Source organism: Sus scrofa, chromosome 7 (assembly GCF_054392235.1).
Source record: "Sus scrofa isolate SSC_HxYL_T2T_F1_AM1 chromosome 7, Sscrofa_HxYL_maternal_Yorkshire_Landrace_v2.0, whole genome shotgun sequence".
NCBI lineage: Eukaryota > Metazoa > Chordata > Mammalia > Artiodactyla > Suidae > Sus > Sus scrofa.
Genome location: NC_139389.1, coordinates 90,526,032 through 90,553,718, shown reverse-complemented (window position 1 = coordinate 90,553,718; position 27,687 = coordinate 90,526,032). Strand labels below are relative to the sequence as shown.

The following is a 27,687-nucleotide window of genomic DNA, read 5'->3' as shown; positions in this document are numbered from 1 at the left end:
AGTGCTGGCTCAGACTTGAGAGGACTCTATTCAAAGGAAGTAATGGGAGCTTGAATGTTCTTGGCAAAAGGAAAAGCCCCACACCAGGTGGTTTACTCTGAGTGCCAAAGATAATCATGGTGCCACAGTTGTGGATGTTAAGGTAGCAGAGAGGGAGGATGGGATGGAAATTCTAGGTTCAGTATCGAGACAAAGTTGACAGTGGCTCTATGGAGTCTTCTAATGTCTATAAGCTTCATTTTCTTTATATCAAATGGGAGTAGCCTCTTTTTTTTCTTTTTTCTTTTTTCTTTCTTTCTTTTTTTTTTTTTTTTTGGTCTTTTTAGGGCTGCACTAGTGGCATATGTAGGTTCTCAGGTTAGGGATCTAATCAGAACTGTAGTCACTTGCCTACACCATAGCCAGCTTATGCCACAGCCACAGTACACCAGATCCAAGCCATGTCTGTGACCTACCCCACAGCTCATGGCAACGCTGGATCCTTAACCCACTGAGTGAGGGCAGCGATCGAACCTGCATCCTTATGGATACTAGTCAGGTTTGTTTCTCCTGAGCCACGGCGGGAACTCCCAGGGAGTAGCCTCTTAAGATTTTTAACCATTTTCATTATAACCTGTTTCCTTCTAAGTATACTGCAAGTATACTTGATATCAGGACTTCATAGATCTAGAAGTTATATAGTATTTTACCTCTAGTTCTCAGGTGAGAACATCAGTTAGATAGTTTATCACTTCTAGATGAAGCCAAAAGACGCAAGTCAGTTCCCCTTCAGGGCATTTCTACTTTAGAGAGTGTGAAAAAGATTCCCTAGAAAACACTAAGGGTGTGAAAAAGGATTCCCTGTGTGTCATCAGCATTTCATGCTTAACCTAACTAAATTGACTGTGAATGAAAAAAAAAAAAGAGCTATTTCTAACAAGATCATATTGTTTGTTTCTTACCTTTTTTTATTTTTTATTTTTGCCCATACCTGCATCATTTGGAATTTTTAGGACCAAGGATTGAACCTGCACCTCAGCAGTGACCCAAGCCCCTGCAGTGACAATGCTGGATCCTTAACTTGCTGCACCATAAGAAAAACTCCTGTTACCTTGCTTTTTTTTACTTCCCTCCTCTGTATAGTGTGGCAGTTTATCTGTTTATCTGGCACAGTTTATCTGTTTATCTGGCACAGGGGGAAACCTGAGCTGTCCAGGAGGCAGGCAGATTCCCCTGAATCAGCTGTAGAAAGTTTTGTGGCAGAGGGAGTGGGAATATGCATGCAGTGGTGTCAAGGCTGTGCTAGCTATACAGGATATTTGGCCTGAGTTCACTAAAGAGCCAAACAAAATAAACTATGTACTCATTTCCATCATTTGTTGGCAAGGTGGGATAGTCCCAGTCTAGATCGTCCATGTCCTCAGCTATAATGTATAAGATGAAGGAAAGACCTTTCTTTGGTATTTTACTTTCGTCCCAGGGCTAGTCCAAGAAGGCACAATGGTGTGGAATATTATTGACCTGCTCTCTCAAGAGCACACCCCTCTTCTTCATTTTGTCTGTATAGGAGATGTCATACCTGTCTCATTTCTTGAAAATAAGAACAATGTTCCCACTTCTGAGAAGGGGTAAGCAGCTGAAGCATAATAGAGAAGTAAAGGATTTGGAGTCAGGAGTGTAGGGTTTGAATTTCCAGTCATACTTCACCAATTGTGAAAACTTTGTCAGTTATTTAAACTATTTCCAGTTCTTCCAAGTGTAGAAATGGGCACAGTAACATTTTCACCAAAGGGTTGAGGACTCTGAATGAGGTAACCATGCAGCCTTGTCTTGATCCTGAAACAGTATACTGCTTAGAAATTGTTAGCTGAAGAATACATAGCTAGACAAAGTCAAAGGGAGGCTTATTTAGAGGGTAGTAGTTCTTGTAGTTCTTTCATGATTATTTTCTCCTCTAAGCATTACCTCATCCCCTTACATGGACCAGAGGGGAATTCAGACCTGAAGTATCTCTGGCAGTGTTTGATCTTCCTGGAGAGAAGGGTTGGTCTTCTCTACAAAACCCATCAAGGAGTGAAGGAGTAGAAATAGGGTGAAGATCTTTCCGTGTTTGCTGGAGGATGGAGGGATTATAAGCAGAGCCTCCTGGTAGTGAGGATCCATGAGGATTGAGTTTCCACTTCCAGAAGGAGAACTGTGTTAGGAGGCTGTTCCATACTAGGTAGTCCCTTCCCCTGGGCCCTCCCTTCTCTGGAGACCCTGATGCCTTCTACCTTTGTCTTCCCGTAGAGTGGAACACACTACCTTTTGCAGCCCCAAACTTCTCAGGGATGGCCTGGTATCTAATCAGTCTGTAAGCCAACTCAGAGTGCCTTCCAGTTGTTTCAGGGCAAGTCTGTAATTGTAACCGTGAGTGTGTTGGCTGTGATGTGAAAAGCTGTTCACTGGGTCTCTAGCGAGTACTTAATTGTGGGTTTGGGGAATAGAGTCTCCTCTGATCCCCCGGAAAGAGAGCTGGGCTGGTGAGATTTGTGACCTTAGCCACAGAGGACTCTGTATAAACTCCAGGAATCAGTCTCTTCCCTGGTGCTCTCTGGCTCTTTAATTTCTCCTCTTCTTTCCTGTTTGTGGTTGTGGCCTGTGTGCCCAAATCTTCTTCCCTTCCTCCTTTTCTTCCTTATTTTTTTCCCTTCCCACTCCATCCTCCCCTCCTCTCTCTGTCTTCCTTGTTGTCCCTCTTTCTCTCTCTCCACTTTTCTTTCCCTCTTGCCTGCCTGCCTGCCTGCCTCCCTCCCTTCCTTCCTTTTCTGCCCCCCCTTTTCCTTTTCCCTCACCATGCAACCATTTTGCTTTTCTTCGAGCAGTTTCTTGTGCTTCTAGAAACAGTCACACATTGAACCTTGCTGTGAATTTTGCCGTTAACCTTTTGAGACTGAATTTATACTAACATTTTATTTTGGAAATAATCAGCTGTTTTGCTGGCAATAGTCACATTCTTTAATAGCATTTTTCTCTGAGTCACTGAATAGACATGCCCAAAATATGTCTTTTTTAAAAAAAAAAACACTTTTTTTTTGAGGTATGTTTTATGTGCAAGAGCTCTACGTATTGAATGAATACAACCGGATGAATTTAGGGATGTGTACACCAGTCAAAAACCATCAGGACTATCAAGTCCATAGACATATTTATCACCTCCCAGAGTTTCCAGCTAATGGTGTTTCCACTATTATTATTATTTTTGGTGGCAAGAATACCTACCTTCTTAGACAATTTTAAGTATGCAATACAGTATTGTTAGTTATAGGCACTATATTGTATAGTAGATCTTCAGAAGATATTTATCTTGCATACCTGAAACTTGTTTACTTTTAGCATTACCTCTGCACTTTTATGTGCCCCAGCCCCTGGCAATCATTGTTCCACTCTCTGCTTCTGTGAGTTCGACTACTTTAGATTCCACATATGTATGAGATCATATAGTATTTGTCCTTTGTGTCTGGTTTATTTCACTTTGCATAATGTCCTTCAGCTTCATCCATGTTGTCCAAATGATAGGATTTCCTTTTTTTTTTTTTTTTTGTCTTTTGTCTTTTTAGGGCTGCACCTGTGGCACATGGAGTTCCCAGGCGAGGGGTCTAATTGGAGCTGTTGCTGCTGGCCTATGCCAGAGCCACAGCGACGCCAGATCTGAGCCGTGACTGCAACCTACACCACAGCTCACAGCAATGCTGGATCCTTAACCTACTGGTTGAGGCCAGAGATCAAACCTGCACCCTCATGGTTCCTAGTTGGATTCATTTCCGCTGCACCATGATAGGAACTCTCTATTTCCTTCTTTTTTAAGGCTGCGCCATGATAGAAACTCTCTATTTCCTTCTTTTTAAAGGTGTGTATATACAGGGTCTGTATGTGTATATGTGATATATATATATATATATGTACATATATACATATTTATTTTTCTTAGTCCATTCATCTATCGATGGAAATTTAGATTGTTTCCATATTCGGTTGTTCTGAATTATGCTGCTCTAAACATGGTAGTGCAGGTATCTCCTCAAAATCTTGATTTTAATTTCTTTGGAAATTAGAAGAAAATCACATTTCCACCAAAAATTTATCTTTGGATAAATACTCAGAACCTGGATTACTGGACCATATGGTGCTTCTAATACCTTGAGGAAATGCTGTATGTTTTCCATAAAGGCTGTACCAATTCATATTCCTGCCAACAGTAACCCGAAGTACTCTTAAATCTATGTCCTTGACAACTCTTGTTACCTTTTATTTTTCTTTTTAGTAATAGCCATCTTCACAAGTGTGATGTGTCATCTCATTGTGGTTTTGATTTGCATTTCCTATGATTACTGATGTTGAACATCTTTTCATATGCCTGTTGGTCATTTATTTATTTATTTATATTTTTTTATTACTCAAATTAATTTATCACATCTGTAGTTGTATAATGATCATAACAATCTGAGATCACAGGATTTCCATCCCACAGCCCAGACACATCCCCCAATCCCCCCAACTGTATCCTCCGGGGACCATAAGTTTTTCAATGTCTGTGAGTCAGCATCTGTTCTGCAAAGAAGATCCATCTGTCCTTTTCTCAGATTCCACATGTCAGTGAAAGCATTTGATGTTGCTGTCTCATTGTATGGCCGACTTCACTTAGCATGATAGTTTCTAGGTCCATCCATGTTGCAAAAAATGCTGGTATTTCATTCTTTTTAATGGCTGAGTAATATTCCATTGTGTATATGTACCACATCTTCTGGATCCACTCCTCTGTCGATGGACATTTAGGTTGTTTCCATGTTTTGGCTATTGTAAATAGTGCTGCAATGAACGTTGGAGTACATGTGTCTTTGGGAGTCGTGGTTTTCTCTGGATAGATGCCCAGGAGTGTGATTGCTGGATCAAATGGTAGTTCTATGTTTAGTTTTCTGAGGCATCTCCATGCTGCTTTCCACAGTGGTTGCACCAATTTATAATCCCACCAACAGTGTACTAGGGTTCCTTTTTCTCCACACCCTCTCTAGCACTTATTTTTTGTAGACTTTTGGAGGATGACCATTCTGGCTGGTGTAAGGTGGTACCTCATCGTGGTTTTGATTTGCATTTCTCTAATAACTAGTGATGTTGAACATCTTTTCATGTGTTTTTTGTCCATCCGTATGTCTTCTTTGGAGAACTGTCTGTTTAGATCTTTGGCCCATTTTTGGATGGGGTTGTTTGTTTTTTTGGTATAGAGCTGCAGAAGTTGTTTATAAATTTTGGAGATTAATCCCTTGTCAGTCGATTCACTTGCAAAGATTTTCTCCCATTCTGTGGGTTGTCTTTTTGTGTTGTTTAGGGTTTCCTTTGCTGTGCAGAAACTTTGAAGTTTGAGTAGGTCCCATTTGTTTATTTTTCTTTTTATTGTCAATACTCTGATAGGTGGATCTGAGATGTTGCTGTCGTTTATGTCAGAGAGTGTGTGGCCTATGTTTTCCTCTAAGAGTTTTATAGTGTCTGGTCTTATATCTAGGTCTTTAATCCATTTGGAGTTTATTTTTGTGTATGGTGTTAGGGAGTGTTCTAATTTCATTCTTTTCCATGGGTGGCTGTCCAGTTTTCCCAGCACCACTTATTGAACAAGCTGTCCTTTTTCCATTGTATAGTCTTGCCTCCTTTGTCATAGATGAGTTGGCTGTAAGTGCATAGGTTGAATTCTGGGCTTTCTACCCTGTTCCACTGATGTATAGTTCTGTCTTTTTGCCAGTACCATGCAGTTTTGATGACTGTTGCTTTGTAGTATAGTCTGAAGTCCGGGAGCCTGATTCCTCCAGCTCCATTTTTCTTTTTCAGGATGTCTTTGGCTATTCTGGATCTTTTGTGCTTCCAAACAAACTTTAAAATATTTTGTTCAAGTTCTGTGAAAAATGTCCTTGGTAATTTGATAAGGATTGCATTGAATCTGTAGATTGCCTTGGGTAGTATAGTCATTTTGATAATATTAACTCTTCCAATCCACGAGCATGGTATATCTTTCCATCTATTTGTGTCATCTTTGATTTCTTTCATCAGTGGCTTGTAGTTTTCAGAGTACAGGTCTTTGTTTCTTTAGGTAGGTTTACTCCTAGGTATTTTATTCTTTTGGGTGTGATGGTAGTGCAGGTATCTCCTCAAAATCTTGATTTTAATTTCTTTGGAAATTAGAAGAAAATCACATTTCCACCAAAAATTTATCTTTGGATAAATACCCAGAACCTGGATTACTGGACCATATGGTGCTTCTAATACCTTGAGGAAATGCTGTATGTTTTCCATAAAGGCTATACCAATTCATATTGCTGCCAACAGTAACCTGAAGTACTCTTAAATCTATATCCTTGACAACTCTTGTTACCTTTTATTTTTCTTTATAGTAATAGCCATCTTCACAAATGTGATGTATCATCTCATTGTGGTTTTGATTTGCATTTCCTATGATTACTGATGTTGAACATCTTTTCATATGCAAAAATACGATACCTTTTAAAATTGCACCTCACAAAATCAAATACCTCGGAATACACCTGACCAAGGAGGTAAAGGACCTATATGCCAAGAACTACAAAACTTTAATCAAAGAAATCAAAGAAGATGGAAAGAAATGGAAAGATAGTCCATGTTCCTGGATTGGAAAAATCAATATTGGAAAAATGGCCATACTACCCAAAGCAATCTACAGATTCAATTTGCAATCCCTATCAAATGACCCATGACATTTTTCACAGAACTAGAACAAACAATCCAAACATTTATATGGAACAACAAAAGACCCAGAATCGCCAAAGCAATCCTGAGAAACAAAAACCAAGCAGGAGGCATAACTCTCCCAGACTTCAAGAAACACTACAAAGCCACAGTCATCAAAACAGTGTGGCACTGGTACCAAAACAGACAGACAGACCAATGGAACAGAATAGAGAACCCGGAAATAAACCCTGACACCTATGGTCAATTAATCTTTGACAAGGGAGGCAAGAACATAAAACGGGAAAAAGAAAGTCTATTCAGCAAGCACTGCTGGGAAACCTGGACAGCTGCATGCAAAGCAATGAAACTAGAACACACCCTCACACCATGCACAAAAATAAACTCCAAATGGCTGAAAGACTTAAATATACGACAGGACACCATCAAACTCCTAGAAGAAAACATAGGCAAAACACTCTCTGACATCAACCTCATGAATATTTTCTCAGGTCAGTCTCCCAAAGCAATAGAAATCAGAGCAAAAATAAACCCATGGGACCTCATCAAACTGAACAGCTTTTGCACAGCAAAGGAAACCAAAAAGAAAACAAAAAGACAACTTTCAGAATGGGAGAAAATAGTTTCAAATGATGCAACCGACAAGGGCTTAATCTCTGGAATACATAAGCAACTTATACAACCCAACAGCAAAAAAGCCAATCAATCAATGGAAAAATGGGCAAAAGACCTGAATAGGCTGTTCTCCAAGGAAGATATACAGATGGCCAGCAAACACATGAGAAAATGCTCAACATCGTTGATTATAAGAGAAATGCAAATCAAAACTCCCAGGAGATACCACCTCACACCAGTCAGAATGGCCATCATTAATAAATCCACAAATAACAAGTGCTGGAGGGGTTGTGGAGAAAAGGGAACCCTCCTGCACTGCTGGTGGGAAGGGAAACTGGTACAGCCACTATGGAGAACAGTTTGGAGATACCTTAGAAATCTATACATAGAACTTCCATATGACCCCGCAATCCCACTCTTGGGCATCTATCCGGACAAAACTCTACTTAAAAGAGACACTTGCACCCGCATGTTCATTGCAGCACTATTCACAATAGCCAGAACATGGAAACAACCCAAATGTCCATCGACAGAGGATTGGATTTGGAAGCGGTGGTATATATACACAATGGAATACTACTCAGCCATAAAAAAGAATGACATAATGCCATTTGCAGTAACATGGATGGAACTAGAGACTCTCATACTGAGTGAAATGAGCCAGAAAGACAAAGACAAATACCATAGGATATCACTTATAACTGGAATCTAATATCCAGCACAAATGAACATCTCCTCAGAAAAGAAAATCATGGACTTGGAGAAAAGACTTGTGGCTGCCTGATGGGAGGGGGAGGGAGTGGGAGCGATCGGGAGCTTGGGCTTATCAGACACAACTTAGAATAGATTTACAAGGAGATCCTGCTGAGTAGCATTGAGAACTTTGTTTAGATACTCATGTTGCAACAGAACAAAGGGTGGGGAAAAAAATGTAATTGTAATGTATACATGTAAGGATAACTTGATCCCCTTTGCTGTACAGTGGGAAAATAAAAAAAAAATAATTAAAAAAAGAAAGTCTTCATGAAAGTATAATTTAAAAAATATCAACGAAATGGAAAATAGGAAAGCATAAAACCCAGAAATATAAAGGTTCAAACCAGGAGGTCCAACATTCAATTCATATTTTTTCCTGGAGAACAGAGAAGACAGATGGGAATCATTTAAAAGAAACAATGAAAAGAAAACTCAGAGCAGAAGGATTTAGTCTCCAGATACAAAAATTAACTGAGTGTCCACCATAAGGACAGGAAAACAATAGTGTTATGAAACTTTACTACCCTAGAGATTGAGATTATAACATTATTTAGAGAGAGAAAAAACATAGGTCAAAAATAAGTAAGCAAAATCCAAAAGGCACTAGAGTGCTCAAGAGTAGCACTGGACCCTACAATATAATGGAAAATGCCTGGACCCAATTTTCAGCCTAGAATTCTATCTAGAACAAAACCATCAATTGGGTATGACAGTAGAATAAAACATTTTCAGTCATGAAAAGGTTCATAAAGTTTACTTTACACTTACCCTTTCTTTGCAAGTATGGGAAGGTGTCTCCCAACTATAACAAAAAGGAAAAAAGAAAAAAAAAAGAGGTAGCATCAAGCATTCAGTACAGGGGGTGATCAACAGAACTTTAAATGGACCGCTGTGCAGTAGACATGGATGAAAGATAGAACCCCAGGAAGAGGTTCAGAAAACGGAGGAGAGTGAGAATTTATATTATCTAAGATGATGTTGGAGTGTCTTAGTTTTAAGTGTGTAGTAAGTAGGATGAAACAAGTGAATGTGTTTAAGGATATATGTATAGAAAAATATCTGTGCCATTTGGAATCTAACAGAAAACTCGAGTTCCCGTCGTAGCTCAGTGGTTAACAAACCTGACTAGCATTCATGAGGATGTGGGTTCGATCCCTGTTCTTGATCAGTAGGTTAGGGATCTGGTGTTGCCATGAGCTATGTTGGAGGTCACAGACACAGCGCAGATTCCACATTGCTGTGGCTGTGGCTTAGGCCGGTGGCTATAGCTCTGATTGTACCCCTAGCCTGGGAACCTCCATATGCCATGGGTGCTGCCCTAAAAAGACAAAAAAAAAAAAAAAAAAAAAAAAAAGAATCTAACAGAAAACTGATTACACACAAGGGTCTTTTCAATATGAGCTGCCTGTTCTTCATGACCCTTGCAATAAACTTTGCTCTGCTCCCAAATCCAATGTTTTGGTTTTTATGGCCTCAATGTGTGCTGGGCACATGAGTTTGTGTTCAATATCAATATCAATGAGATCCTTCTGTGTAGCACTGGGAACTATGTCTAGCCACTTATGATGGAGCATGATAATGTGAGAAAATAGAATGTGTACATATATGTGTAACTGGGTCACCATGCTGTACAATAGAAAAAAAATTGTATTGGGGAAATAACTTAAAAATAATAATTAAAAAAGTTAAAAGCAAATAAATAAATAAAATTCCACCAGGATATGTCAAAAAAATAGCAATATCATTTGTCAATTATTAAGCATCCTAGGTTATCTCATTTCCATATTGCAGATTAATGGGTAAAATGGAGGAACATTTTCCCTGGATCTTTAGACCTAATCTTGTAATAGAAAGTCTATGCTTTTTATCAGGTTACATTCCTATCAACAGTGTACAAGTTTCCCTTTTCCACATCCTTGTCAGCATTTGCTGTCTCTTGTCTTTTTGATAATAGCCATCCTAACCTTTGTGAGGTAATATCTAACTGGGATTTTGATTTGCATTTTCTGTATGATTAATAGTGTTGAGCACCTATTGGTCATTTCTATACTTTCTTTGGATATGTCTATTCATATTCTCTGATTTTTTAATTAGATTATTTTTGTTATTGATTTGTATGAGTTTCTTGTATATTTTGGATATCAACCCTTTGTCAGATAAGATTTGCAAATATATGCTTGTATTCCAAAGGTTGCTTTTTTATTTCATTGATTAGACTGTTTTCTTAATTTCTCTTTGTGCTTTTGGTGTAAAATCCAAAACAATATTTTGCCAAGATTAATGTCAAGTAACTTTTTCTCTATATTATATGAATTTTATGGTTTCAGCTCTCATATTTAAGTTTTTAATCTATTTTGAGTTGACAGGTAAAACTGTCTTTTTTTGTTGATGATGATACTGTATATAGAAATCTTCAAAGACTCCAACAGAAAACTATTAGATCTGTAAATTTGTAAACAGAAACTTCAATTAAATGGAGTTGGGAGACAAAAAAGAGGAGTTCTCATTCTCTAAAACAACAGCAGAACCCAAAGGAAGACAAAAGACTCTACTTCTTTCTTGGCAAGGACTCAGCCAATGAAAGTCCATGGACTCTTTGTTTGCTATAGTCCTTCCAATTTCCTTTTCCTCTTTATAAAAGCATTCTCTTTTCTTTGCTCTGCTGAGACTGACACATGACCTGCCATGGTTGTAGACCACAAATTGCAATTCTCTGTTGATCCTAAATAAACCCATCTTCACTGGAGAAATAACTGGAAGTCTATTTATTTCAGCTCAAAAGAGCTAATAAACAAATGAAGTAAAGTTACAGGATACAAAATCAATACACAAAAATCAGTTGTGTTTCTACACACTAATGCCAAGCTAGAGTGAGGAACTAAGAAAACCTCATTTACAATAGCATCAAAAACAACAAAATACTGTCAGAGCTCAGGGAAGTCTCACCCCCTGCCCCCCGCTAGAGGCCACAATGACATATTGAGTTTTTTAAGTTACTTGAGAAGCTGCTGACACAAGAAGAAAACTCTGACCCTCCTGTGTCCCCCTGAAAACAGTAAATAAATCCCCCATGTGGAAGATTTCCTTCCTGCATCTGGAGAAAGAAAGATACTTTTATCACCAGGGATAGGGAATTTAGGTGAGACAGTTGTGCAAACAAATCTTGTTACTTCTTCAATTTGCTACCCTAAACTCAAATTTTGTTTATTTTCTTCACTAATTAGGCACTTGAAGCCTAAGTTTCTTTGTCCTGTCAATTCTTCATGAATTTATTGTTTCTTTGCTTAAAAAGTATAAAAGCTGCCTGCCTTGGCCACTTTAGATCTCATTTCAATGAAACCTCTATGTGCATGAATTAAAATTTCTTTTTCTCTGTTAATCTCTCTTGTGTCAATTTTATTGTTATTCCTGTTATAAGAACTCAAGACAGATAGAGGGGGAAATCCACCCCCCACCAACAATGTTTAGGAATAAATTTCTCCATAAAAAACCTGTTCACTGAAAAATATAAAATATTGGTGAAAGAAATTAAAGATATAATTAAGTGGAAAGCTATTCCATGTTCACAAGATCAGAAAAATTACTATTGTTAAAGTGTCCATACTACCTAAAGTGATCTACAGAGTCAATGCAATTCCCATCAAAATTATTTTTTTTTTTTAAATAGAAAAAAACAGGTCTAAAATTCTTTTGGAACCTCAAGAGACAGCAAATAACCAAAACAATCTCTAAAAAGAGAAACTGAAGGCATCACAATTCCTAATTTCAAGCTATATCAGAAAGCTGTACTAGTCAAAACAGTATGGTATTGGTATAAAAACAGACACATAAATCAATAGAACAGAATAGAAAGCACAGAAATAAACCCAGGCATTTATGATTAATTGATTTTTATAAAGCACCAAGAATATATAATGGAGAAAGAATAGTTATCTTCAGTAAATTATGCTGGGAAAACTGGATATTCACATTGAAAAGAATGAAACCAGGGTGCTATTTTGTACTGTACACAAGAATTTAGCACTTAAAATCTTAGATGATACTACCAGTGGTGGGCTGTATCATCAGTACTAGAGGTTCTGGATTCTAGGGGAATTACATTTGGGTAGCTGTGAAATTGTGATATATAAAGTAAAAAATATACATTTGGTCTTTGTCCTCAATTCTGGTACAAAACTCCTTAAAACTCTCATAATTTCCTGGTGAAAAGAGCCATAAAAGTGTCTTTGTGTTGTTCTCCTATGGTGCAGTTGGTTAAGGATTTGATGATGTTACTACAGGAGCTTGTTTTTTGTTATGTTATTTACATATGATGACATAATGTTTAATGAGTTGACTTTTGGAAAGCACCCGAGGATAGGATGGAGATAGTTTCCAGGAGAAACAAACATTATGATCAGAGCACTAGAACTTTCATTCCCCACTTCTCAGCCTCCTAGGACAGGAGCAACCTGGGGGCTGAATCAATTGACAATGGCCAATGATTTAATAAATCACGACTATGTAATGAAGACTCCATAAAAAACCAAAAGGACTGGGTTTAGAGAGCTTCTTGGTTGGTAAATGTGTGGAAGTGCTGGGAAAGTGGCTACCTGGAGCATGCCATTTCCTCCTAGCTTGCCATGTTTATCTCTTCCATTCAGCTTTTCCTGAGTTATATATGGCCTTTTATAATAAATCATAAACTGGTGACCTAGTAAGTAAAAAAAATTTTTTTGAGTTCTATGAGCTGCTATAGTGAATTAACTAAACCTAAGGAGAAGGTCATGAGAAACTTTTGGTCAGAAGCACAGGTAATAACCAAGACTCCACTGGTCTCTGAGGTGTGTATGGGGGAGGGCAGTCTTTTTTTTTTTCTCCATTTTTTTTATTACTCAAATGAATTTATCACATCTGTAGTTGTATAATGATCATAACAATCTGACTTCACAGGATTTCCATCCCACAGCCCAAACACATTCCCCCACCCCCCAAACTGTCTCCTCCAGAGACCATAAGTTTTTCAATGTCTGTGAGTCAGCATCTGTTCTGCAAAGAAGTTCAGTCTGTCCTTTTTTCAGATTCCACATGTCAGTGAAAGCATTGGATGTTGGTGTCTCATTGTATAGCTGACTTCACTCAGCATGATAATTTCTAGGTCCGTCCATGTTGCTAAAAATGCTGGTATTTCATTCTTTTTAATGGCTGAGTAATATTCCATTGTGTATATGTACCACATCTTCTGGATCCACTCCTCTGTCGATGGACATTTAGGTTGTTTCCATGTCTTGGCTATTGTAAATAGTGCTGCAATGAACATTGGAGTACATGTGTCTTTGCGAGTCATGGTTTTCTCTGGGTAGATGCCAAGGAGTGGGATTGCTGGATCAAATGGTAGTTCTATTTTTAGTTTTCTGAGGCATCTCCATACTGCTTTCCACAGTGGTTGCACCAATTTACAATCCCACCAACAGTGTACTAGGGTTCCTTTTTCTCCACACCCTCTCTAGCACTTATTGTTTGTAGACTTTTGGATGGTGGCCATTCTGGAGATAAGGAATATTTGAACAGCACTATCAGCAAACTTGACCTAGTTGCTATTTATAGAGTGATGCACTCAGCAATAAAGAGCCCAAATTCTTTTCAAGTGCATGAGTCATTCTGCAAGATAGACCCTATGCTAGTTCTTAAAAAGTCTCACTATATTTCATACAGATTATATGCTCTGACTACAATGAAGTTGAGTTGGAAACAACAGACAACATATTTACCGTAAATATTTGCAAGTTGTCACATCCTTCTAAACTACTGCATGTGTCCCAGTAGAAATTATAGCGGATATTAGAAATACTTTCTTTCTCACATTTATTTTTAGACTCTGTAGCTGCTGTTGAAGATTACACAAATCAATGTTGTTAATCACAATGGGGTTTAATGTGGGGAAGTAGGTACTGATAAAGTCTTTAAAGAAGTAGGGGACCATTTTCCATGCTGGGCATCCAGAAATGGTGGCCAGAAGAACACGTTGAAGCTAATTTTCCATGTGATTATGAGGAAACTGCAATAATGAGCAAATGGGATAACAGAAGCCATGTTTCCAGGGACAGACTGAAAAAACACACTAATTAACCATGGTCTGGAATCAGCAGAATGATACAGAACACTTTTCAGTTTATTTGCTCCTTTTGCCAATTAATTAATTTTTCTCTCAAATCAAGTGATACATGAATATGTTTGATAGGCAGAATTTGGAAATCTAAATGAAGTAATCATTGAAGAGCCTGTTTTTTTTTTTTTTTTTTTTTTTTTGTCTTTTTGTCTTTTTGTCTTTTGTTGTTGTTGTTGTTGCTATTTCTTGGGCCGCTCCCGCGGCATATGGAGGTTCCCAGGCTAGGGGTTGAATCGGAGCTGTAGCCACGGGCCTACGCCAGAGCCACAGCAACGCAGGATCCGAGCCGCGTCTGCAACCTACACCACAGCTTATGGCAACGCCGGATCGTTAACCCACTGAGCAAGGGCAGGGACCGAACCCGCAACCTCATGGTTCCTAGTCGGATTCGTTAACCACTGCGCCATGACGGGAACTCCTGAAGAGCCTGTTTATATGTTCACAATTTCTTTGGGAAAACAAAACAATGCAATGCAAAAAATGGTGGGAAGGCATAGGATAATAGTTTTATAATTTTGGAGGTGAGAAGGCTGGTGAAGTATGACATAAAAATAGAAAATGAAAATGAAAGGTGATATTTGACATGTTAAAAATATCTGTGTGGCCAAAAGTGAAAGAGTGATGAAAATCTGCCCCCCACATGAAGATGTGCAGGTTAGTTTGTTCATAACTATAGAAGTTTACATGGAAATTGAATTGAGTGTTTCTTCTCTAACCTGGGATGGTATATGGGAGCATTAGTCCATAAAGATCAAAATAAAAAGCTATTAACTAAGGAAACTAAAATAAATGATGAGTTTAATTCACCTAATACAGAGAAATGAATACATGAATATGAAATTGATATATACCCAGAAAGAAATACAAGCAACTGAAACAAATAGTCAATTAACAATGGAAAACATGGAAAGGTTTATAAACATAATAATAATGTTATTCTCAAAAGCAAACCAATGAGAATAAAGACCGCTGATTCTGGTTAGCTTGTAGAAAAATGCTACTCATGTATTATCAACAACAAAAAAACTACAAAATGAAAACTGTACTTTTCTATAAGGTCATGAAAGAGTGGATGAAGCAAAGAAGTCTTTGTATTGAGCTCCAAAGAGGAGCAGGGCCTGTATAGACAAGCAGAGAGCTATGACAGCTCCACACCTGTGGGCAAGTACCTAGTCTGGATATGGGCAGATGAAGGTGTGATTTACAATAAAATGAGATATTTTGAAGGGATGAGAAAAAGCAAGATGCTCTTCTAATGACCCATGAGATATGGACATATTAGAATCTGAGAAGGCAAATTTGCCTGTCTCATTTTCCCGCTTCCTTCCTTTTTTTTTTTTTTTTGTTTTTTTGTTTTTTTGTCTTTATAGAGCAGCACCCTCAGCATATGGATGTTCTCAAGCTAGGGGTCAAATCTGAGCTGTAGCTGCCTGCCTACACCCACACCACTTCAACACCAGATCTGAGCCACATCTGCCACCTACCCCACAGCTCACGTAACACCAGACCCTTAGCCTACCAAACAAAGCCAGGCATCGAACCCACCTCCTCATGGATACTAGTCGGGTTTCTTACTGCTGAGTCATCATGGGAACTCCCTCTCTCTTCCCTTTTGTAACCACTAGTTTGTGTTCTATCTCTGTGAGTTTGTTTCTGTTTCACATACACAGTCATTTCTGTTACTTTTCAGATTTCACGTATAAGTGATAACATACAGCATTTTTCTTTCATGGTCTGACTTATTTCATAAGCACAATATTCTCTAGGTATAATCATTATTTGAAAAAAATCAAAATTAATTAATTACAAAATAAATGCTAAAATTTAAATGATTTCAGGATAGGTAATAATATGAGGAGCTATATTAGAAGCTGAGGCAAAAGGAAAAATCTGTAGTGTTCAGATCTTTTATTAGAAAAGTTGATAATCTGTTCATAACTTTTACATTAACATAGATTCTTAAGCTATGGCATTAAAATCTTATTTATCATTCTCAGGTTTTGGCTTGATGGTAAATTTTGTATTTTATTTTTTAATGAAATATTATTTTTTGAATTATTTCCCTAATACAATTTTTTTTTTATACGGTCCAGCATTGTGACCCAGTTACACGGTAAATTTAGTGCCTGAGGCAAGTATGTCACTTACCTCATCCTCATCCTGACCCTGCTTTCTTCCTTGGTGTGTATATATACATATATATGTATATATATATATGGCAATAATCTGTCAAAATTTATTGACTTTTTCTCTCTTTGATTTTATTATAAGACATAAGTGAAAATTTTTAGCTTTCTATTTATGTTGGCCTAGCTAATGTGCTTGAAATTTGGTTCTATTTTCTCACCAACTGGGAGGATTTTGGTGTTAGAATTCAGGATTAACCCAGGATGGCATTATGTGACATATTTTAAAATGTTAGTCTTTTACAGAGCTCTGACTTTTCTTTGCCCAATTCAGCTGACTTTCTAATCACTCCCTTTGGAAATGTTCAGCAGGGTCACGGCAGTCTCAATTCTCCAAAGCACTTTCTCCACTGCATCATAAAGGATTAGAGGAGATTTCAAAACCTGAGGTTCCCTACATGAGAACAGATACTTCTGAACAATGACAAGCATGGTCAGTGAATGTTTCTATCAGGATAGGGAGGAGGGCTACATTGTGAGAATTACATCAAACCTGGAGACTCCAATTTCTGGGGATGGGGGACTACTCCTATTTACAAGAAACGGGCAGGACAGAACAATAGTAAACCCATTACAAGGACTCTACTGCTTCATCTGCTGCCTTGGAGTGCAATGGCATAGAGGTCAGAGTTTCAGCAGAATAGCCAGAGCCTTAGGTCTGAATTCCTCAGTGTGGCATTTTCTACCCTCTCCCCAAGGGATTGCCGGCTGCTCCTGACGCTTAGAGTTACTTTAATGATGGACAGAAACTTTCACTCTATTACCCTAATTAAGTGAACTCATCAATAGCTTTCAGAGATTTGACATCTGGTTTAGAACCCAGGAGCATACAGTGGCTGACACATTTTATGTTCCTTGTAAAGTACAAAGGAAAGGGAAGAAGATGCAAAAAGGGTAGGCTTAAGGGCTCCAGGGAAAAGCTTCACAGATTTTATGATTTTGCAGAAGCTTAACCCAGATCTCTTAATTTCCATATGCAACACTTTTGAGAATTTCTTCTGTTGCCTATGGTTCTATCATTCATCCACACAGGGCTTTGATGTCTATTAGAAAGAAAGTTGTGAAACTGAGCAAAGCTGGAAATAGAACCATCTGGCTGCACTGGCACCCTTACATGAGGGCCTTTTCACCTCCATGGTGTCTTCTGTCTATTAATCACTCAGGAGTATATAGCTACCATCACCCAGGGTTCATCTTTAAGATGCTGACAAAGGCTGTCATGGCAATGTGTTCATTCATTAGACGTACCTTTTAACCCCTAACACTTTCAGGGTTAGCTTTGGTTTGAACTTCCTGGAGGGAGTTGACATGACCATCACCACCACAATGTGATCTTCAGATCACCCTTGTCAGTTAGAAAAAGTCAACCCATCATTCTATTTCTTGAATAAAAACTCAGAGTTCTGAAAGCTAAGCGATGTGCCCAGGCCCACGGAGTAGTGAATTTCTGAGCCAAGACATCAGAATCAGATACAACAACTCAAACCAAGGAGAGTTCTAACATTGCCTAGAAAGGAAGCATTTGAAGGAAATTTAGAGTTACTTTAATCTAACCATCCCATTTTATTAATGAGAGAATTTCCTTGCTGAACACCCATCCATTTGTTTGGTGTGTTAAACATCATCAGCATCAGTATCCATGAACTATGTGATCATGTTTCAGCTTGATCCACATTTTTCAGAAAATGTCAACTTGTTAATTTGCACTTAAGCAAATTGTAATCATCAATCAATATGCTGGCAGACTGCAATGAAATTATGACAACTTTGTCAAATGTATTCATTTCACTAGCATTATATTATGAAATTTTCTTTTTTAAAAAATTTAACTCTTCTCATTACATCAGGTTCACTTATGTGCAGAAAAATTATAAGAGGAAGTGGGAAGTAATTAATGAGTGATATACATTTGGTAAATTGCAAAAAGAATTCAGTTGAGGAGAAAATGTTTAGCACTACAGAGTGAATTATACAGTTTTATTTGTAGACCAGATGTTTGAAATTGTAGATATTGGGAAGCATACACGTTGCTCATTCTTGGTTGTAAGGAAATAACAATGACATTTAAAAAAAAAAAATATATATATATGTAATGGCAAGACAGGGTTGTGATAAAATGAAGTAGCAATGAACATGAGGAAAAATGGAGAGAGCAAAAATATTTCAGATGAAAGAGTCTAACCAAATGAAAGGGATAAAAAGAGTGAGCTTTAAGAAAACAAGAAAAAAGGGAATGAAAACTTGGGGGGAAATGAAAGACAAGTAATCAACAGTGGCCCAGAAACTACAATCAAACATACAAAGATAAATTAGAAAAGCAAAGGCTTGTTGAGAATGAACAGAAGGAAAAGAGGAACAAGGAAAGAAGCAAGCCCATGGGTCTCTAAACCTGGCTCCAGCAGTGGTCTGACTGGAGTGAGCTCCAGGCAGGCACAGTGTTGTCTGATGAGGTTTGTGTCTCCACCCTCAGAATCAGGAAGCCTGGCTCCCTGGCCTTCTCTATTCCTCCACTGTCTCTTTCCTGCCAGACTCAGATGAGTCTCTTAGTTATCTGAAGTGGTAATGAAGGTTAGAGATAGAGTGGTGACCATGTAGATTTCCCTTCGGACAACACTTTTCCCACTAGTTTGGCTAACATGGAGTATTTTTTCTGAAGAGAGCCATATTTTGTAGAATTTTTTTCCCGAATTGTATTTTATTTTACCTAGAGAAATGCTCATCTGAGACACAGTCTCTGGATCTATGCCAACCACCATTTCAGAATCGCAGGTCCAGAGGGTACATAGATGAGGACAGGACACGGGAAGAAAATGGATCAAATAGGTCAGGTAGGGTGGAATCCTGTCTGTTGGGTAATAGTGAGAATGCAGAGATGAATGATAGGAAGTAGTCAGAGAGGACGAACCTATAACCTTCCATCACAGAAACCTCAGAAATCCTGAGTGTCTTAGAGACATCATCAAACATGGATACATCATGAAATAACCAACTCTGAGTGAGCTTGTGGGAAGAACAAAACCTAAGAGTAAGTAGAAGGGGCCCTTCACTTCCATTCCTGGATTTCCTGGGTATATTTATATAGGCAGATGATGCAGTGAATAATGAGAGAAATGGCTGCTTAAGTAGAGAAAAGGGAGAAAAGAAGCTAATTGCAGAGCCAGAAAATATTTTTTTCTATTAAAATTCTGTTAGGTCTCACTTTGCCTAAGGGAATATGTGGTGTGTTTGTGTGAGAGAGATATTGTATGTTTTTATGTGTGGGTGCCTGTGTTTGGTATTTGTATATGTGTGTGTATATATATATGCATAATGTTAAAACATGACTTTCATAAATTCCATCTGGGCCTTACAGTAGTAAAATATATAAATCTGTATATCATCCATTTTATTAAGCTCTGAACATACCTAAACAGATATTTTTAATGTTTCTTAAATACAAACTCTAATGATTCACTGTATAAACATTCTGTTTTGGGGGTGTTTGTTTTATTTTGTTTTGTTTCATTTTTAAATTTCTTTTATTTCCCTCACATTTATCTCTTTCTTTCTTTTCTAAGTACTGAATCATTAGCATTTTCTCTCAAACTGTTTCCTCCTCTTTGTGCCCCATGTTCCACAGAACTTAAGACAATAGTGCTATTTAGTTAAATAGTATGGGGAATACTTGTACATATTACATTGTATTTTTCTGTAGAGTAGTAATTTTCAAAGTTTACAAAATTCATTGCCATAACAAAATATTTTTGAACATGTTCCCTAAGTATATGCACATTTAATTATAAATTAATATACCATTATATTAATATTATACATATTAAAAGTAGCATTAAAAAATAAGAGGCAGTGACACATACAATTATATACATGTAATAAATGTTTAATCCTATTTCTTTTTTGCCCTTCTGCAAATCATCACATACCTTTTCTAGAATAAGCCCATACCACTAAACACACTGAGCCTTAAGTCTGGATGGCTCCCTCATCCAAAGTAGTGTTCTTTTAAATATATAGGGTTAATTTGTAACTCTAAGGTCTGTAAAGGAGTGATTTTAGGCTAGTATATTATTTTTAGTTATTCAAGTACACAAAAGAGCATTCATTGATTAAATCTTTGCAAATAGTATCTTCATGTGCTTAAACTGAGTTGTACACACCTACCTTATTCTACCACTTGTCAATCGGAACAATAAATAAAACTCATTCTAAAGTTAGGGGTTATAACCACAGTAGCTTTCATTTCCTTGTCTCTGAAAGGAACAGATTAGATGAGGACATTTATCGTTACTTCCCCTTCTTCCATGCTATGGTTTTATGTGTTGAAATAATTAAATACAAAAATTTATTCTAGCAAATTTGGTATTGTGGCATGTTGTTTGTTGAAAGGCTCTTCTGTGGGCATCATACTGGGATCAGGAAAAGAAGATGATTAGGAGAGTATAATGAATAATTGAGATTCAGATACTGTTAATTAAGCTGCATGGACAAGGTGTGACATGGCTATCTATGCAAGCGGTGCTTAACAAGGGACACAGCTAGGAGGCTACATCTAAGTCATGGGAAAAGTGGAGTTATTGTTGGGAATCTGGTGACCAGCTGGAGTCAGGGGATACAAGGACAGCAGGTCAGAAGAGGGCAATAAGAGAAAAGAGAGAGCAAGGCAGAGAGGTAGAGACAGGATCTGGGAAGTCCATGGGCACTGAAGAAAGTGAATATTCAATAAAAGCTTTGAGTTAATGGATGAGGGAAAAAGGCATGTAATTCCAAGAAAACTGCTAAGACTCAAACACAACACAACCCCCCAAATGCAAATGTCTTAATAATGAGAGTCTTGTATTTCCCCAATCTGGTGACTTTTCCTGTGACTCAAGGAGGCAGGAATCCTGAGACGGTACAGGATGCTAGACTCTGAGTGCAGAGCTGTGCTGTCAGGGAATAAGCACATGGCTGAATGGGAATAAGAGTGTGGCTTTGGAAATGGTGTGTTTGCTTGCTTGTTTGCTTGTTTTCATTGAAAGAAGAAATGTTTGGAGTTTACCCAGGATATTAGAGAGGGCTGAGATGAGTTGTTTTCAGACGAAGTGATGGATATGTCAAATAGTTTTAGCTGGAGTACCACCAGGGTCTAGATGTAAGACAGAGTAATAACACTAAACTCTGCTTCTTGATGTACTTACAGGCTGGGGAGATGGAGAGTGAGAACATTACTGTGGTGACTGAATTTATCTTTGTTGGTCTGACCCAATCTCGAAATATCCAGCTCCTGGTCTTTGTGCTAGTTTTCATTTTCTATCTCATCATCCTCCCTGGAAACTTCCTCATCATCCTCACCATCAGGTCAGACCCTGGCCTCACGGCTCCACTCTACTTCTTTCTGGGCAACTTGGCCTTCCTGGATGCATCCTACTCCTTCATCGTGGCTCCCAGGATGCTGGTGGACTTCCTCTCTGAGAAGAAGGTGATCTCCTACAGAGGCTGCATCACTCAGCTCTTTTTCTTGCACTTCCTTGGAGGAGGGGAGATGTTACTCCTGGTAGTGATGGCCTTGGACCGCTACATTGCCATCTGTCGTCCTTTACACTACTCAACTGTCATGAACCCTAGAGCATGCTATGCCTTGTCCTTGGCTCAATGGCTTGGAGGCTTTGTCCACTCCATCATCCAGGTGGCCCTCATCCTCCACTTGCCCTTCTGTGGTCCAAACCGACTAGACAACTTCTTCTGTGATGTGCCACAGGTCATCAAGCTGGCCTGCACTGACACCTTTGTGGTGGAGCTCCTGATGGTCTTCAACAGTGGCTTGCTCACCCTCATATGTTTTCTGGGGCTTCTGGCCTCCTATGCTGTCATCCTCTGTCGTGTCCGTGGTTCCTCCTCTGAGGGGAAGACCAAAGCCATGTCCACATGCACCACCCATATCATTGTTATATTTCTCATGTTTGGGCCTGGTATCTTCATCTACACCCGCCCCTTCAGAGCCTTTCCAGCAGACAAGGTGGTTTCTCTCTTCCACACGGTGATCTTTCCTCTGTTGAACCCTGTGATTTATACCCTTCGCAACCAGGAAGTAAAAACCTCACTGAAAAAGTTGTTAATCAACAATTAGCCTGGTCAAAAGTGGGAAATATGAGTAAGAAAATCAAGATGGGAGAATTTCAGCTGAAATCAATTTATTTATTTTCCAAACATGGCACTTATAGATCACCTCCCATTTGTCAGGACTGTTCTAGGCATTGGGAAAAAGCTATTAGTGGGAGAAGTAAAATCACTGCTCTCTGAAGTTAAAAATCTAGTAGCAATAGACAGCCAATCATGTAGAAAATAAACAGCATGAATTCAAGAAGAGATATCCTGAACACACTAGAAAGAAAAGCAAAATATTAAACAGCAAGTGAGAAGTGGGGTAATAAGTTTATATTTAGTCTTGAAGCAGGGCCTTTATATAGAAGTGAAGTTTGGGCTGATATCTAGATAAATGGGATATGCCAACCATGTAAACATCAATGGGCAGAACATTGTAGGCAGGTGGGACAGGTAGTGAAAAATGTGAAGATAAGAATGAACTTGGTGTATTTGAGGATCACAGAAAAGGTCCAAACTGACTGGGATATAATAAATGAATGGGTAAACATTAGAGTTTGTGTTGGACATCCTTATAGTTTCCAACTATATACGGGTCTATGAAGTGAATGAGTTTGCTTTTTTTTATAAGTATAATAAAAGGCCATCCTAAGGGTTTAAGCAAAATAATAAATTCTCTCATATGGTTTCATTAATGACAGGGCTGTAAACTCAAGATTCTATGATGACATCAGAGTTGAAAAATAATCATTAAACAGGAAATTCCATGCTTATGTTTTAAAAGGAATTAAACTGTAAAATTTTCTTCCATAATTATTTAGAGGAAGGCAAATAAAACTTGTCATTTTCATGTGGAAAGGCCATGGAAACATTTCACTTTTTTGCTCTATAACTTCATTATTAGTCTTAGTGGATTTTTCTGATTCCTAGCTGTTTGCTGATCTCATCCCCAACTGAGTGTACTAATTTCACACTGAGTGTACTAATGGTGATTCTTTGGTGGACCAGTCAGGAATCTATTGCATTCTAGCTATGTAAGAAAATATGATTTAACATAGAGAACTACATGCTTAGGAAACAGTTATAAAGTCCAGAAGAACAGACTATAGCTAGGCATCCAGAGATGTCTCCCAGAATAACACAGGGCACAGAGGCTGTTGAGGTGGCTGCTTTTGCTACAATCTTTACAATTTTGTCTGAAAAATGCCATCATGTTAGCCACAGACTAGGGACAAGATGATGATCCAGAGCTACTGTGCACCTATCAGGCCTCCCCTAGACAAAGAGAAGCCTCTATTGCTACTGCCTCTCTGCCTAATTGACTTAACCAAATTTAAGTTTCTTCTGAATATACTGAATGGGCAATATTCAAAACAAATCTGGAACCCAAAATGCTGGGGATTAAATGTCTTTTTTTTTTTTTTGTCTTTTTTATCTTTTCAGGGCTGCACCCGCAACATATGGATATTCCTAGGCTAGGGGTTTAATTGGAGCTGTAGCGCCGGCCTATACCACAGCCACAGAAACACAGGATCCAAGCTGTGTCTGCAACCTACACCACAGCTCATGGCAATGCTGGATCCTTAACCCACTGAAGAGAGTCCAGGGGTTGAACAGGAACCTCATGATTGCTAGTCAGATTCATTTCCGCTGCACCACGATGGGAAATCTGGAATTAAATTTTTTATATTTTATTTTCAAATAATCAAAATTAAAATGGCTATGAATATAAACCATGTGCATGGTAAAAATATTCAGGTTACATAAAGAGTTTTCTCTTTTCTCAAATACCTCCTCCCCATCTTCACTCTCAGCTTATCTTGTAGCTTCCTATTTCATTGAGAAAGGAGAAGAAATGAATTCCTCAAGCTTCTACCTCTCTGTCTTCCCACACATCTGCCTCTTTCCTGAGACTGGGTTACCTGATGCTGCTCCTACAAAAGCTCATTCTTCCATCTGTGCATGAGAATTCACCCCCTCTTTCCTACTAAGGGCCATCACCCTGGTAATTCTCCTTTCTCTCCTCTGAACTGTTAACTTTTTCCTCCATATTGGATTTTTTTTCCCCTTAGCATATAACCACTTTTCTTTTATATTAAATAAAAACCTTTTTTTGTCAACTTTCTCCTTCCACAGCTTCCCTTTACAGCAAAGCTTAATAAGTAATCTAGACTTTAAACAATAAAAGACTTTTTTGTTCATTTGTTTTTTGTCTTTTTAGGGTCCCACCCATGGCATATGGAGGTTCCCAGGCTAGGAGTCAAATCGGAAGTTCAGCTGCCAGCCTACGCCACTGCCACAGCAATGCCAGATCTGAGCCGTGTCTGTGACCTACACCACAGCTCATAGCAACGTCAGATCCTTAACCCTCTGAGCGAGGCCAGGGATCGAACTTGCAAGCTTAGGGTTACTAGTCAGATTAGTTTCTGCTGCACCATGATAGGAACTCCTAAACATGAATAGACTTTTAAAGAGCAATTTTAAATTTATAGAAAAGTTGAGCGGAAAATACAGAATTTCTATATACTTTCTGCCCACCACTACATATATATATTTTTCCTTATTAATATCTTGCTTAAGTGTGGTGTATTTGTAATGATTGATGAACAAATATTGATACCTTATTTTAAAATAATGTTCAAAATTTACATTATAATTCCCATTTTCCATACAGTTCTATGGATTTTGATGAAGGCATGTCACATATCCATCATTACAGTATCAGGCAGAGTTGTTTTCTGCCCTAAAAATACTGTGTTCCACCTATTCATCTCTTCCTCTCTTCTCTCCTCAACCCGACAACCATTGATTTTTAGCTAATTCTTTAGTTTACCTTTTATAGACTGTCATGTAGTTGGTATCACACAGTGCTTAGTCTTAATCTTTTCAGGCTGGCATGTTTATACCCTCTGCTTTTAATGTCTTTCCTTTCAATTCACCCAATCATGCTAATAAAATAGTTCTTCTCATGACCACCAATGACATCAATGATCCTTATTCAGTCTCATCATACGTGACTTCTGAATGACATTTGACACAATGCTTTCCCAGGACTCTCCACTCTCATCTTCCCCTCTCTACCTAACCAGCTGTTCCTTCATCCATCTTTGAGAGTTTCTCTTTAGCAGCCCAGCTCTCTTGGCTTTAAGTCCTATATCTAAATATGGACAAGCTCTCTGCATAACTTTCTCTCCTCTCCGCAGAAGCCTATGCCCCTGCTGTAGGTGGACTTTAACGTATCTCTGCATGCATAACATCCCAAACTGACACCTGATTTTTTAATTTTTAATTTTTTACTTATTTTTATTTTTTGCTTTTTAGGACTGCACCCATGGCATATGGAGGTTCCCAGGCTAAGGACTGAATTGGAGCTGCAGCTGCTGGCCTACACCACAGCCACAGCAACACAGGATCCAAGCCATATCTACAACCTACACCACCACTCACGGCAATGCCAGACCCTTAACCCACTGGGCCAGGCCAGGGATCAAACCCTCATGGATCCATCCTCATGGATCCTAGTTGGGTTCATTAACCACTGAACTATGAAGGGAACTCCCTGACTCCTGACTTCCACCACACCCCTCTCCTCACCCCACAACCTGATTTCAGTTAACTGTACTTCCATTTTTCTAGTCTCTGGTCCAAAAACTTGGATTTGTACTATTTTAAAAATATTTTATCTCGTATTCCACATCCAATCTGTTAACAAGTCTAGAGTAGCTATACCATCCTGAAATTGCCAAATTAGATCATTTCTCCCTTAGATTCTATCACTTGGCCCCAACCACCATCATCTTTTGCCTCTGTTAGAGCTGCAGCCTCTTTACTGGTCTTCTGTTCTTGTCTCATTTTAGTTCATTCTCAGCTGGGGATCCAGAATGATCTTATTAAAATACAGTCACATCATCTCTGTTTTTCCAAAACTCTCAATGACTTCCCTCTTACTTAAAGAGGCAAAGTCTTTTCTTGTGATCTATAAAGGTCCATATGACCCTGTGGATATGCTCCAACTCTTACCCCTTTCTACTCTCTGACCTCTTATCTTACTACATTCCATCTCATCCATTCTATTCAGCCTACAGGCCTCCTGATCCTTGGATAGGACAGGTTGGCCCTCTGACCCGCCCCCGTCCCTGCCCCAGAAAATCTGACTTGCTGTTTCCTCTGTCTAGAATATGCTTTCCCAAGATATTGGCATGATTCATTTATAATTTCCTCAAATTTGACCTGTCCTCAGATGTCACCTTTCATGTGAAACCTTCCCTGACCACCCTTATTGAATATTGTACCTCCCTGCTTCCTGCACTGTTTTTGTCCAAAGCACTTATCTACTTTTAACAGGACACATGTTGCACATGCTTATTTTTTTGCCTTTTTCCACCATAGTATACAACATCCATGAAAGCAGAAATTGTTTCTTTTGACTACTGCCTGGCAAAAGAAGGTGCTTGTAAATATTAAATAAGCAAATTAAAGAATAATGTGAAAATTACATCCAATTCCACCATTCAGACATATCTAATATTAAAATTTTGTCAGTTTTACATGTATACATGTATTATTATTTTTATAAAAACTGAGTCATATTACATATGGTTTGTAATTTATCCTTTTACTATTAAAGGCACATTTTAAATAAGTAAATATAGATCATAATACTCAAATGACTATGAATTATTCAGTTATCATTTACTATTGATTTAAATAATCCCCTGCATTTGTATATTTACAATTTTGCTACTATAAGCTAAGTTTATATTAAAAATGTTTTAAATACTACTTTTCACTTGTATTTTAGTAGTTTCTGGGAATATATTTTTAAAACTACAATTGATAGGTCACAAGGTATAAACTTTGATATACAGTAAAATTATGTTGATTTCATTTTCCACGAACAAATATATGGGATTATCTGTCTTTGCTATTTCTAAGGGTAGTATTCTTTCTTTCAAAGATTTGCCACAGGAAGTGATCAAATGACTATAATTATTATAGGTTTCGATTTTAATTATTCTAAGTAATATCTGTTGATCAAATACATTTTTTCCTAACAAGCATTTTTTATTTTTAAAAATTGAGGAAGGGAGAGAGGACAAGATGGCGGAGGAGTAGGGGGACACGCTCGCCCTCTCCCACAAACACAACAAAAAAAGCACATCTACAGAATAAATG

At 38.2% G+C, this 27,687-nt stretch overlaps 1 protein-coding gene and 1 long non-coding RNA gene across 2 annotated transcripts in view; both read left to right on the top strand.

Moving 5' to 3' along the window:
• Nucleotides 1-27,687, top strand: part of LOC146401763 (uncharacterized) — a 909,931-nt gene that overhangs the window by 823,192 nt on the left and 59,052 nt on the right. The gene's annotated exons all lie outside the window — the stretch shown is intronic.
• On the top strand, nucleotides 21,614-22,537 carry LOC100154723 (olfactory receptor 4N2-like). The gene has a single exon (XM_001928056.4). The coding sequence runs from the start codon at nucleotides 21,620-21,622 to the stop codon at nucleotides 22,535-22,537; it is 918 nt and encodes a 305-aa protein (XP_001928091.3). The 5' UTR covers nucleotides 21,614-21,619.

Bases quoted from the DNA above. Each gene is read 5' to 3' on its own strand.
- LOC100154723 (XM_001928056.4), top strand. From the start codon at position 21,620: ATGGAGAGTGAGAACATTACTGTGGTGACTGAATTTATCTTTGTTGGT.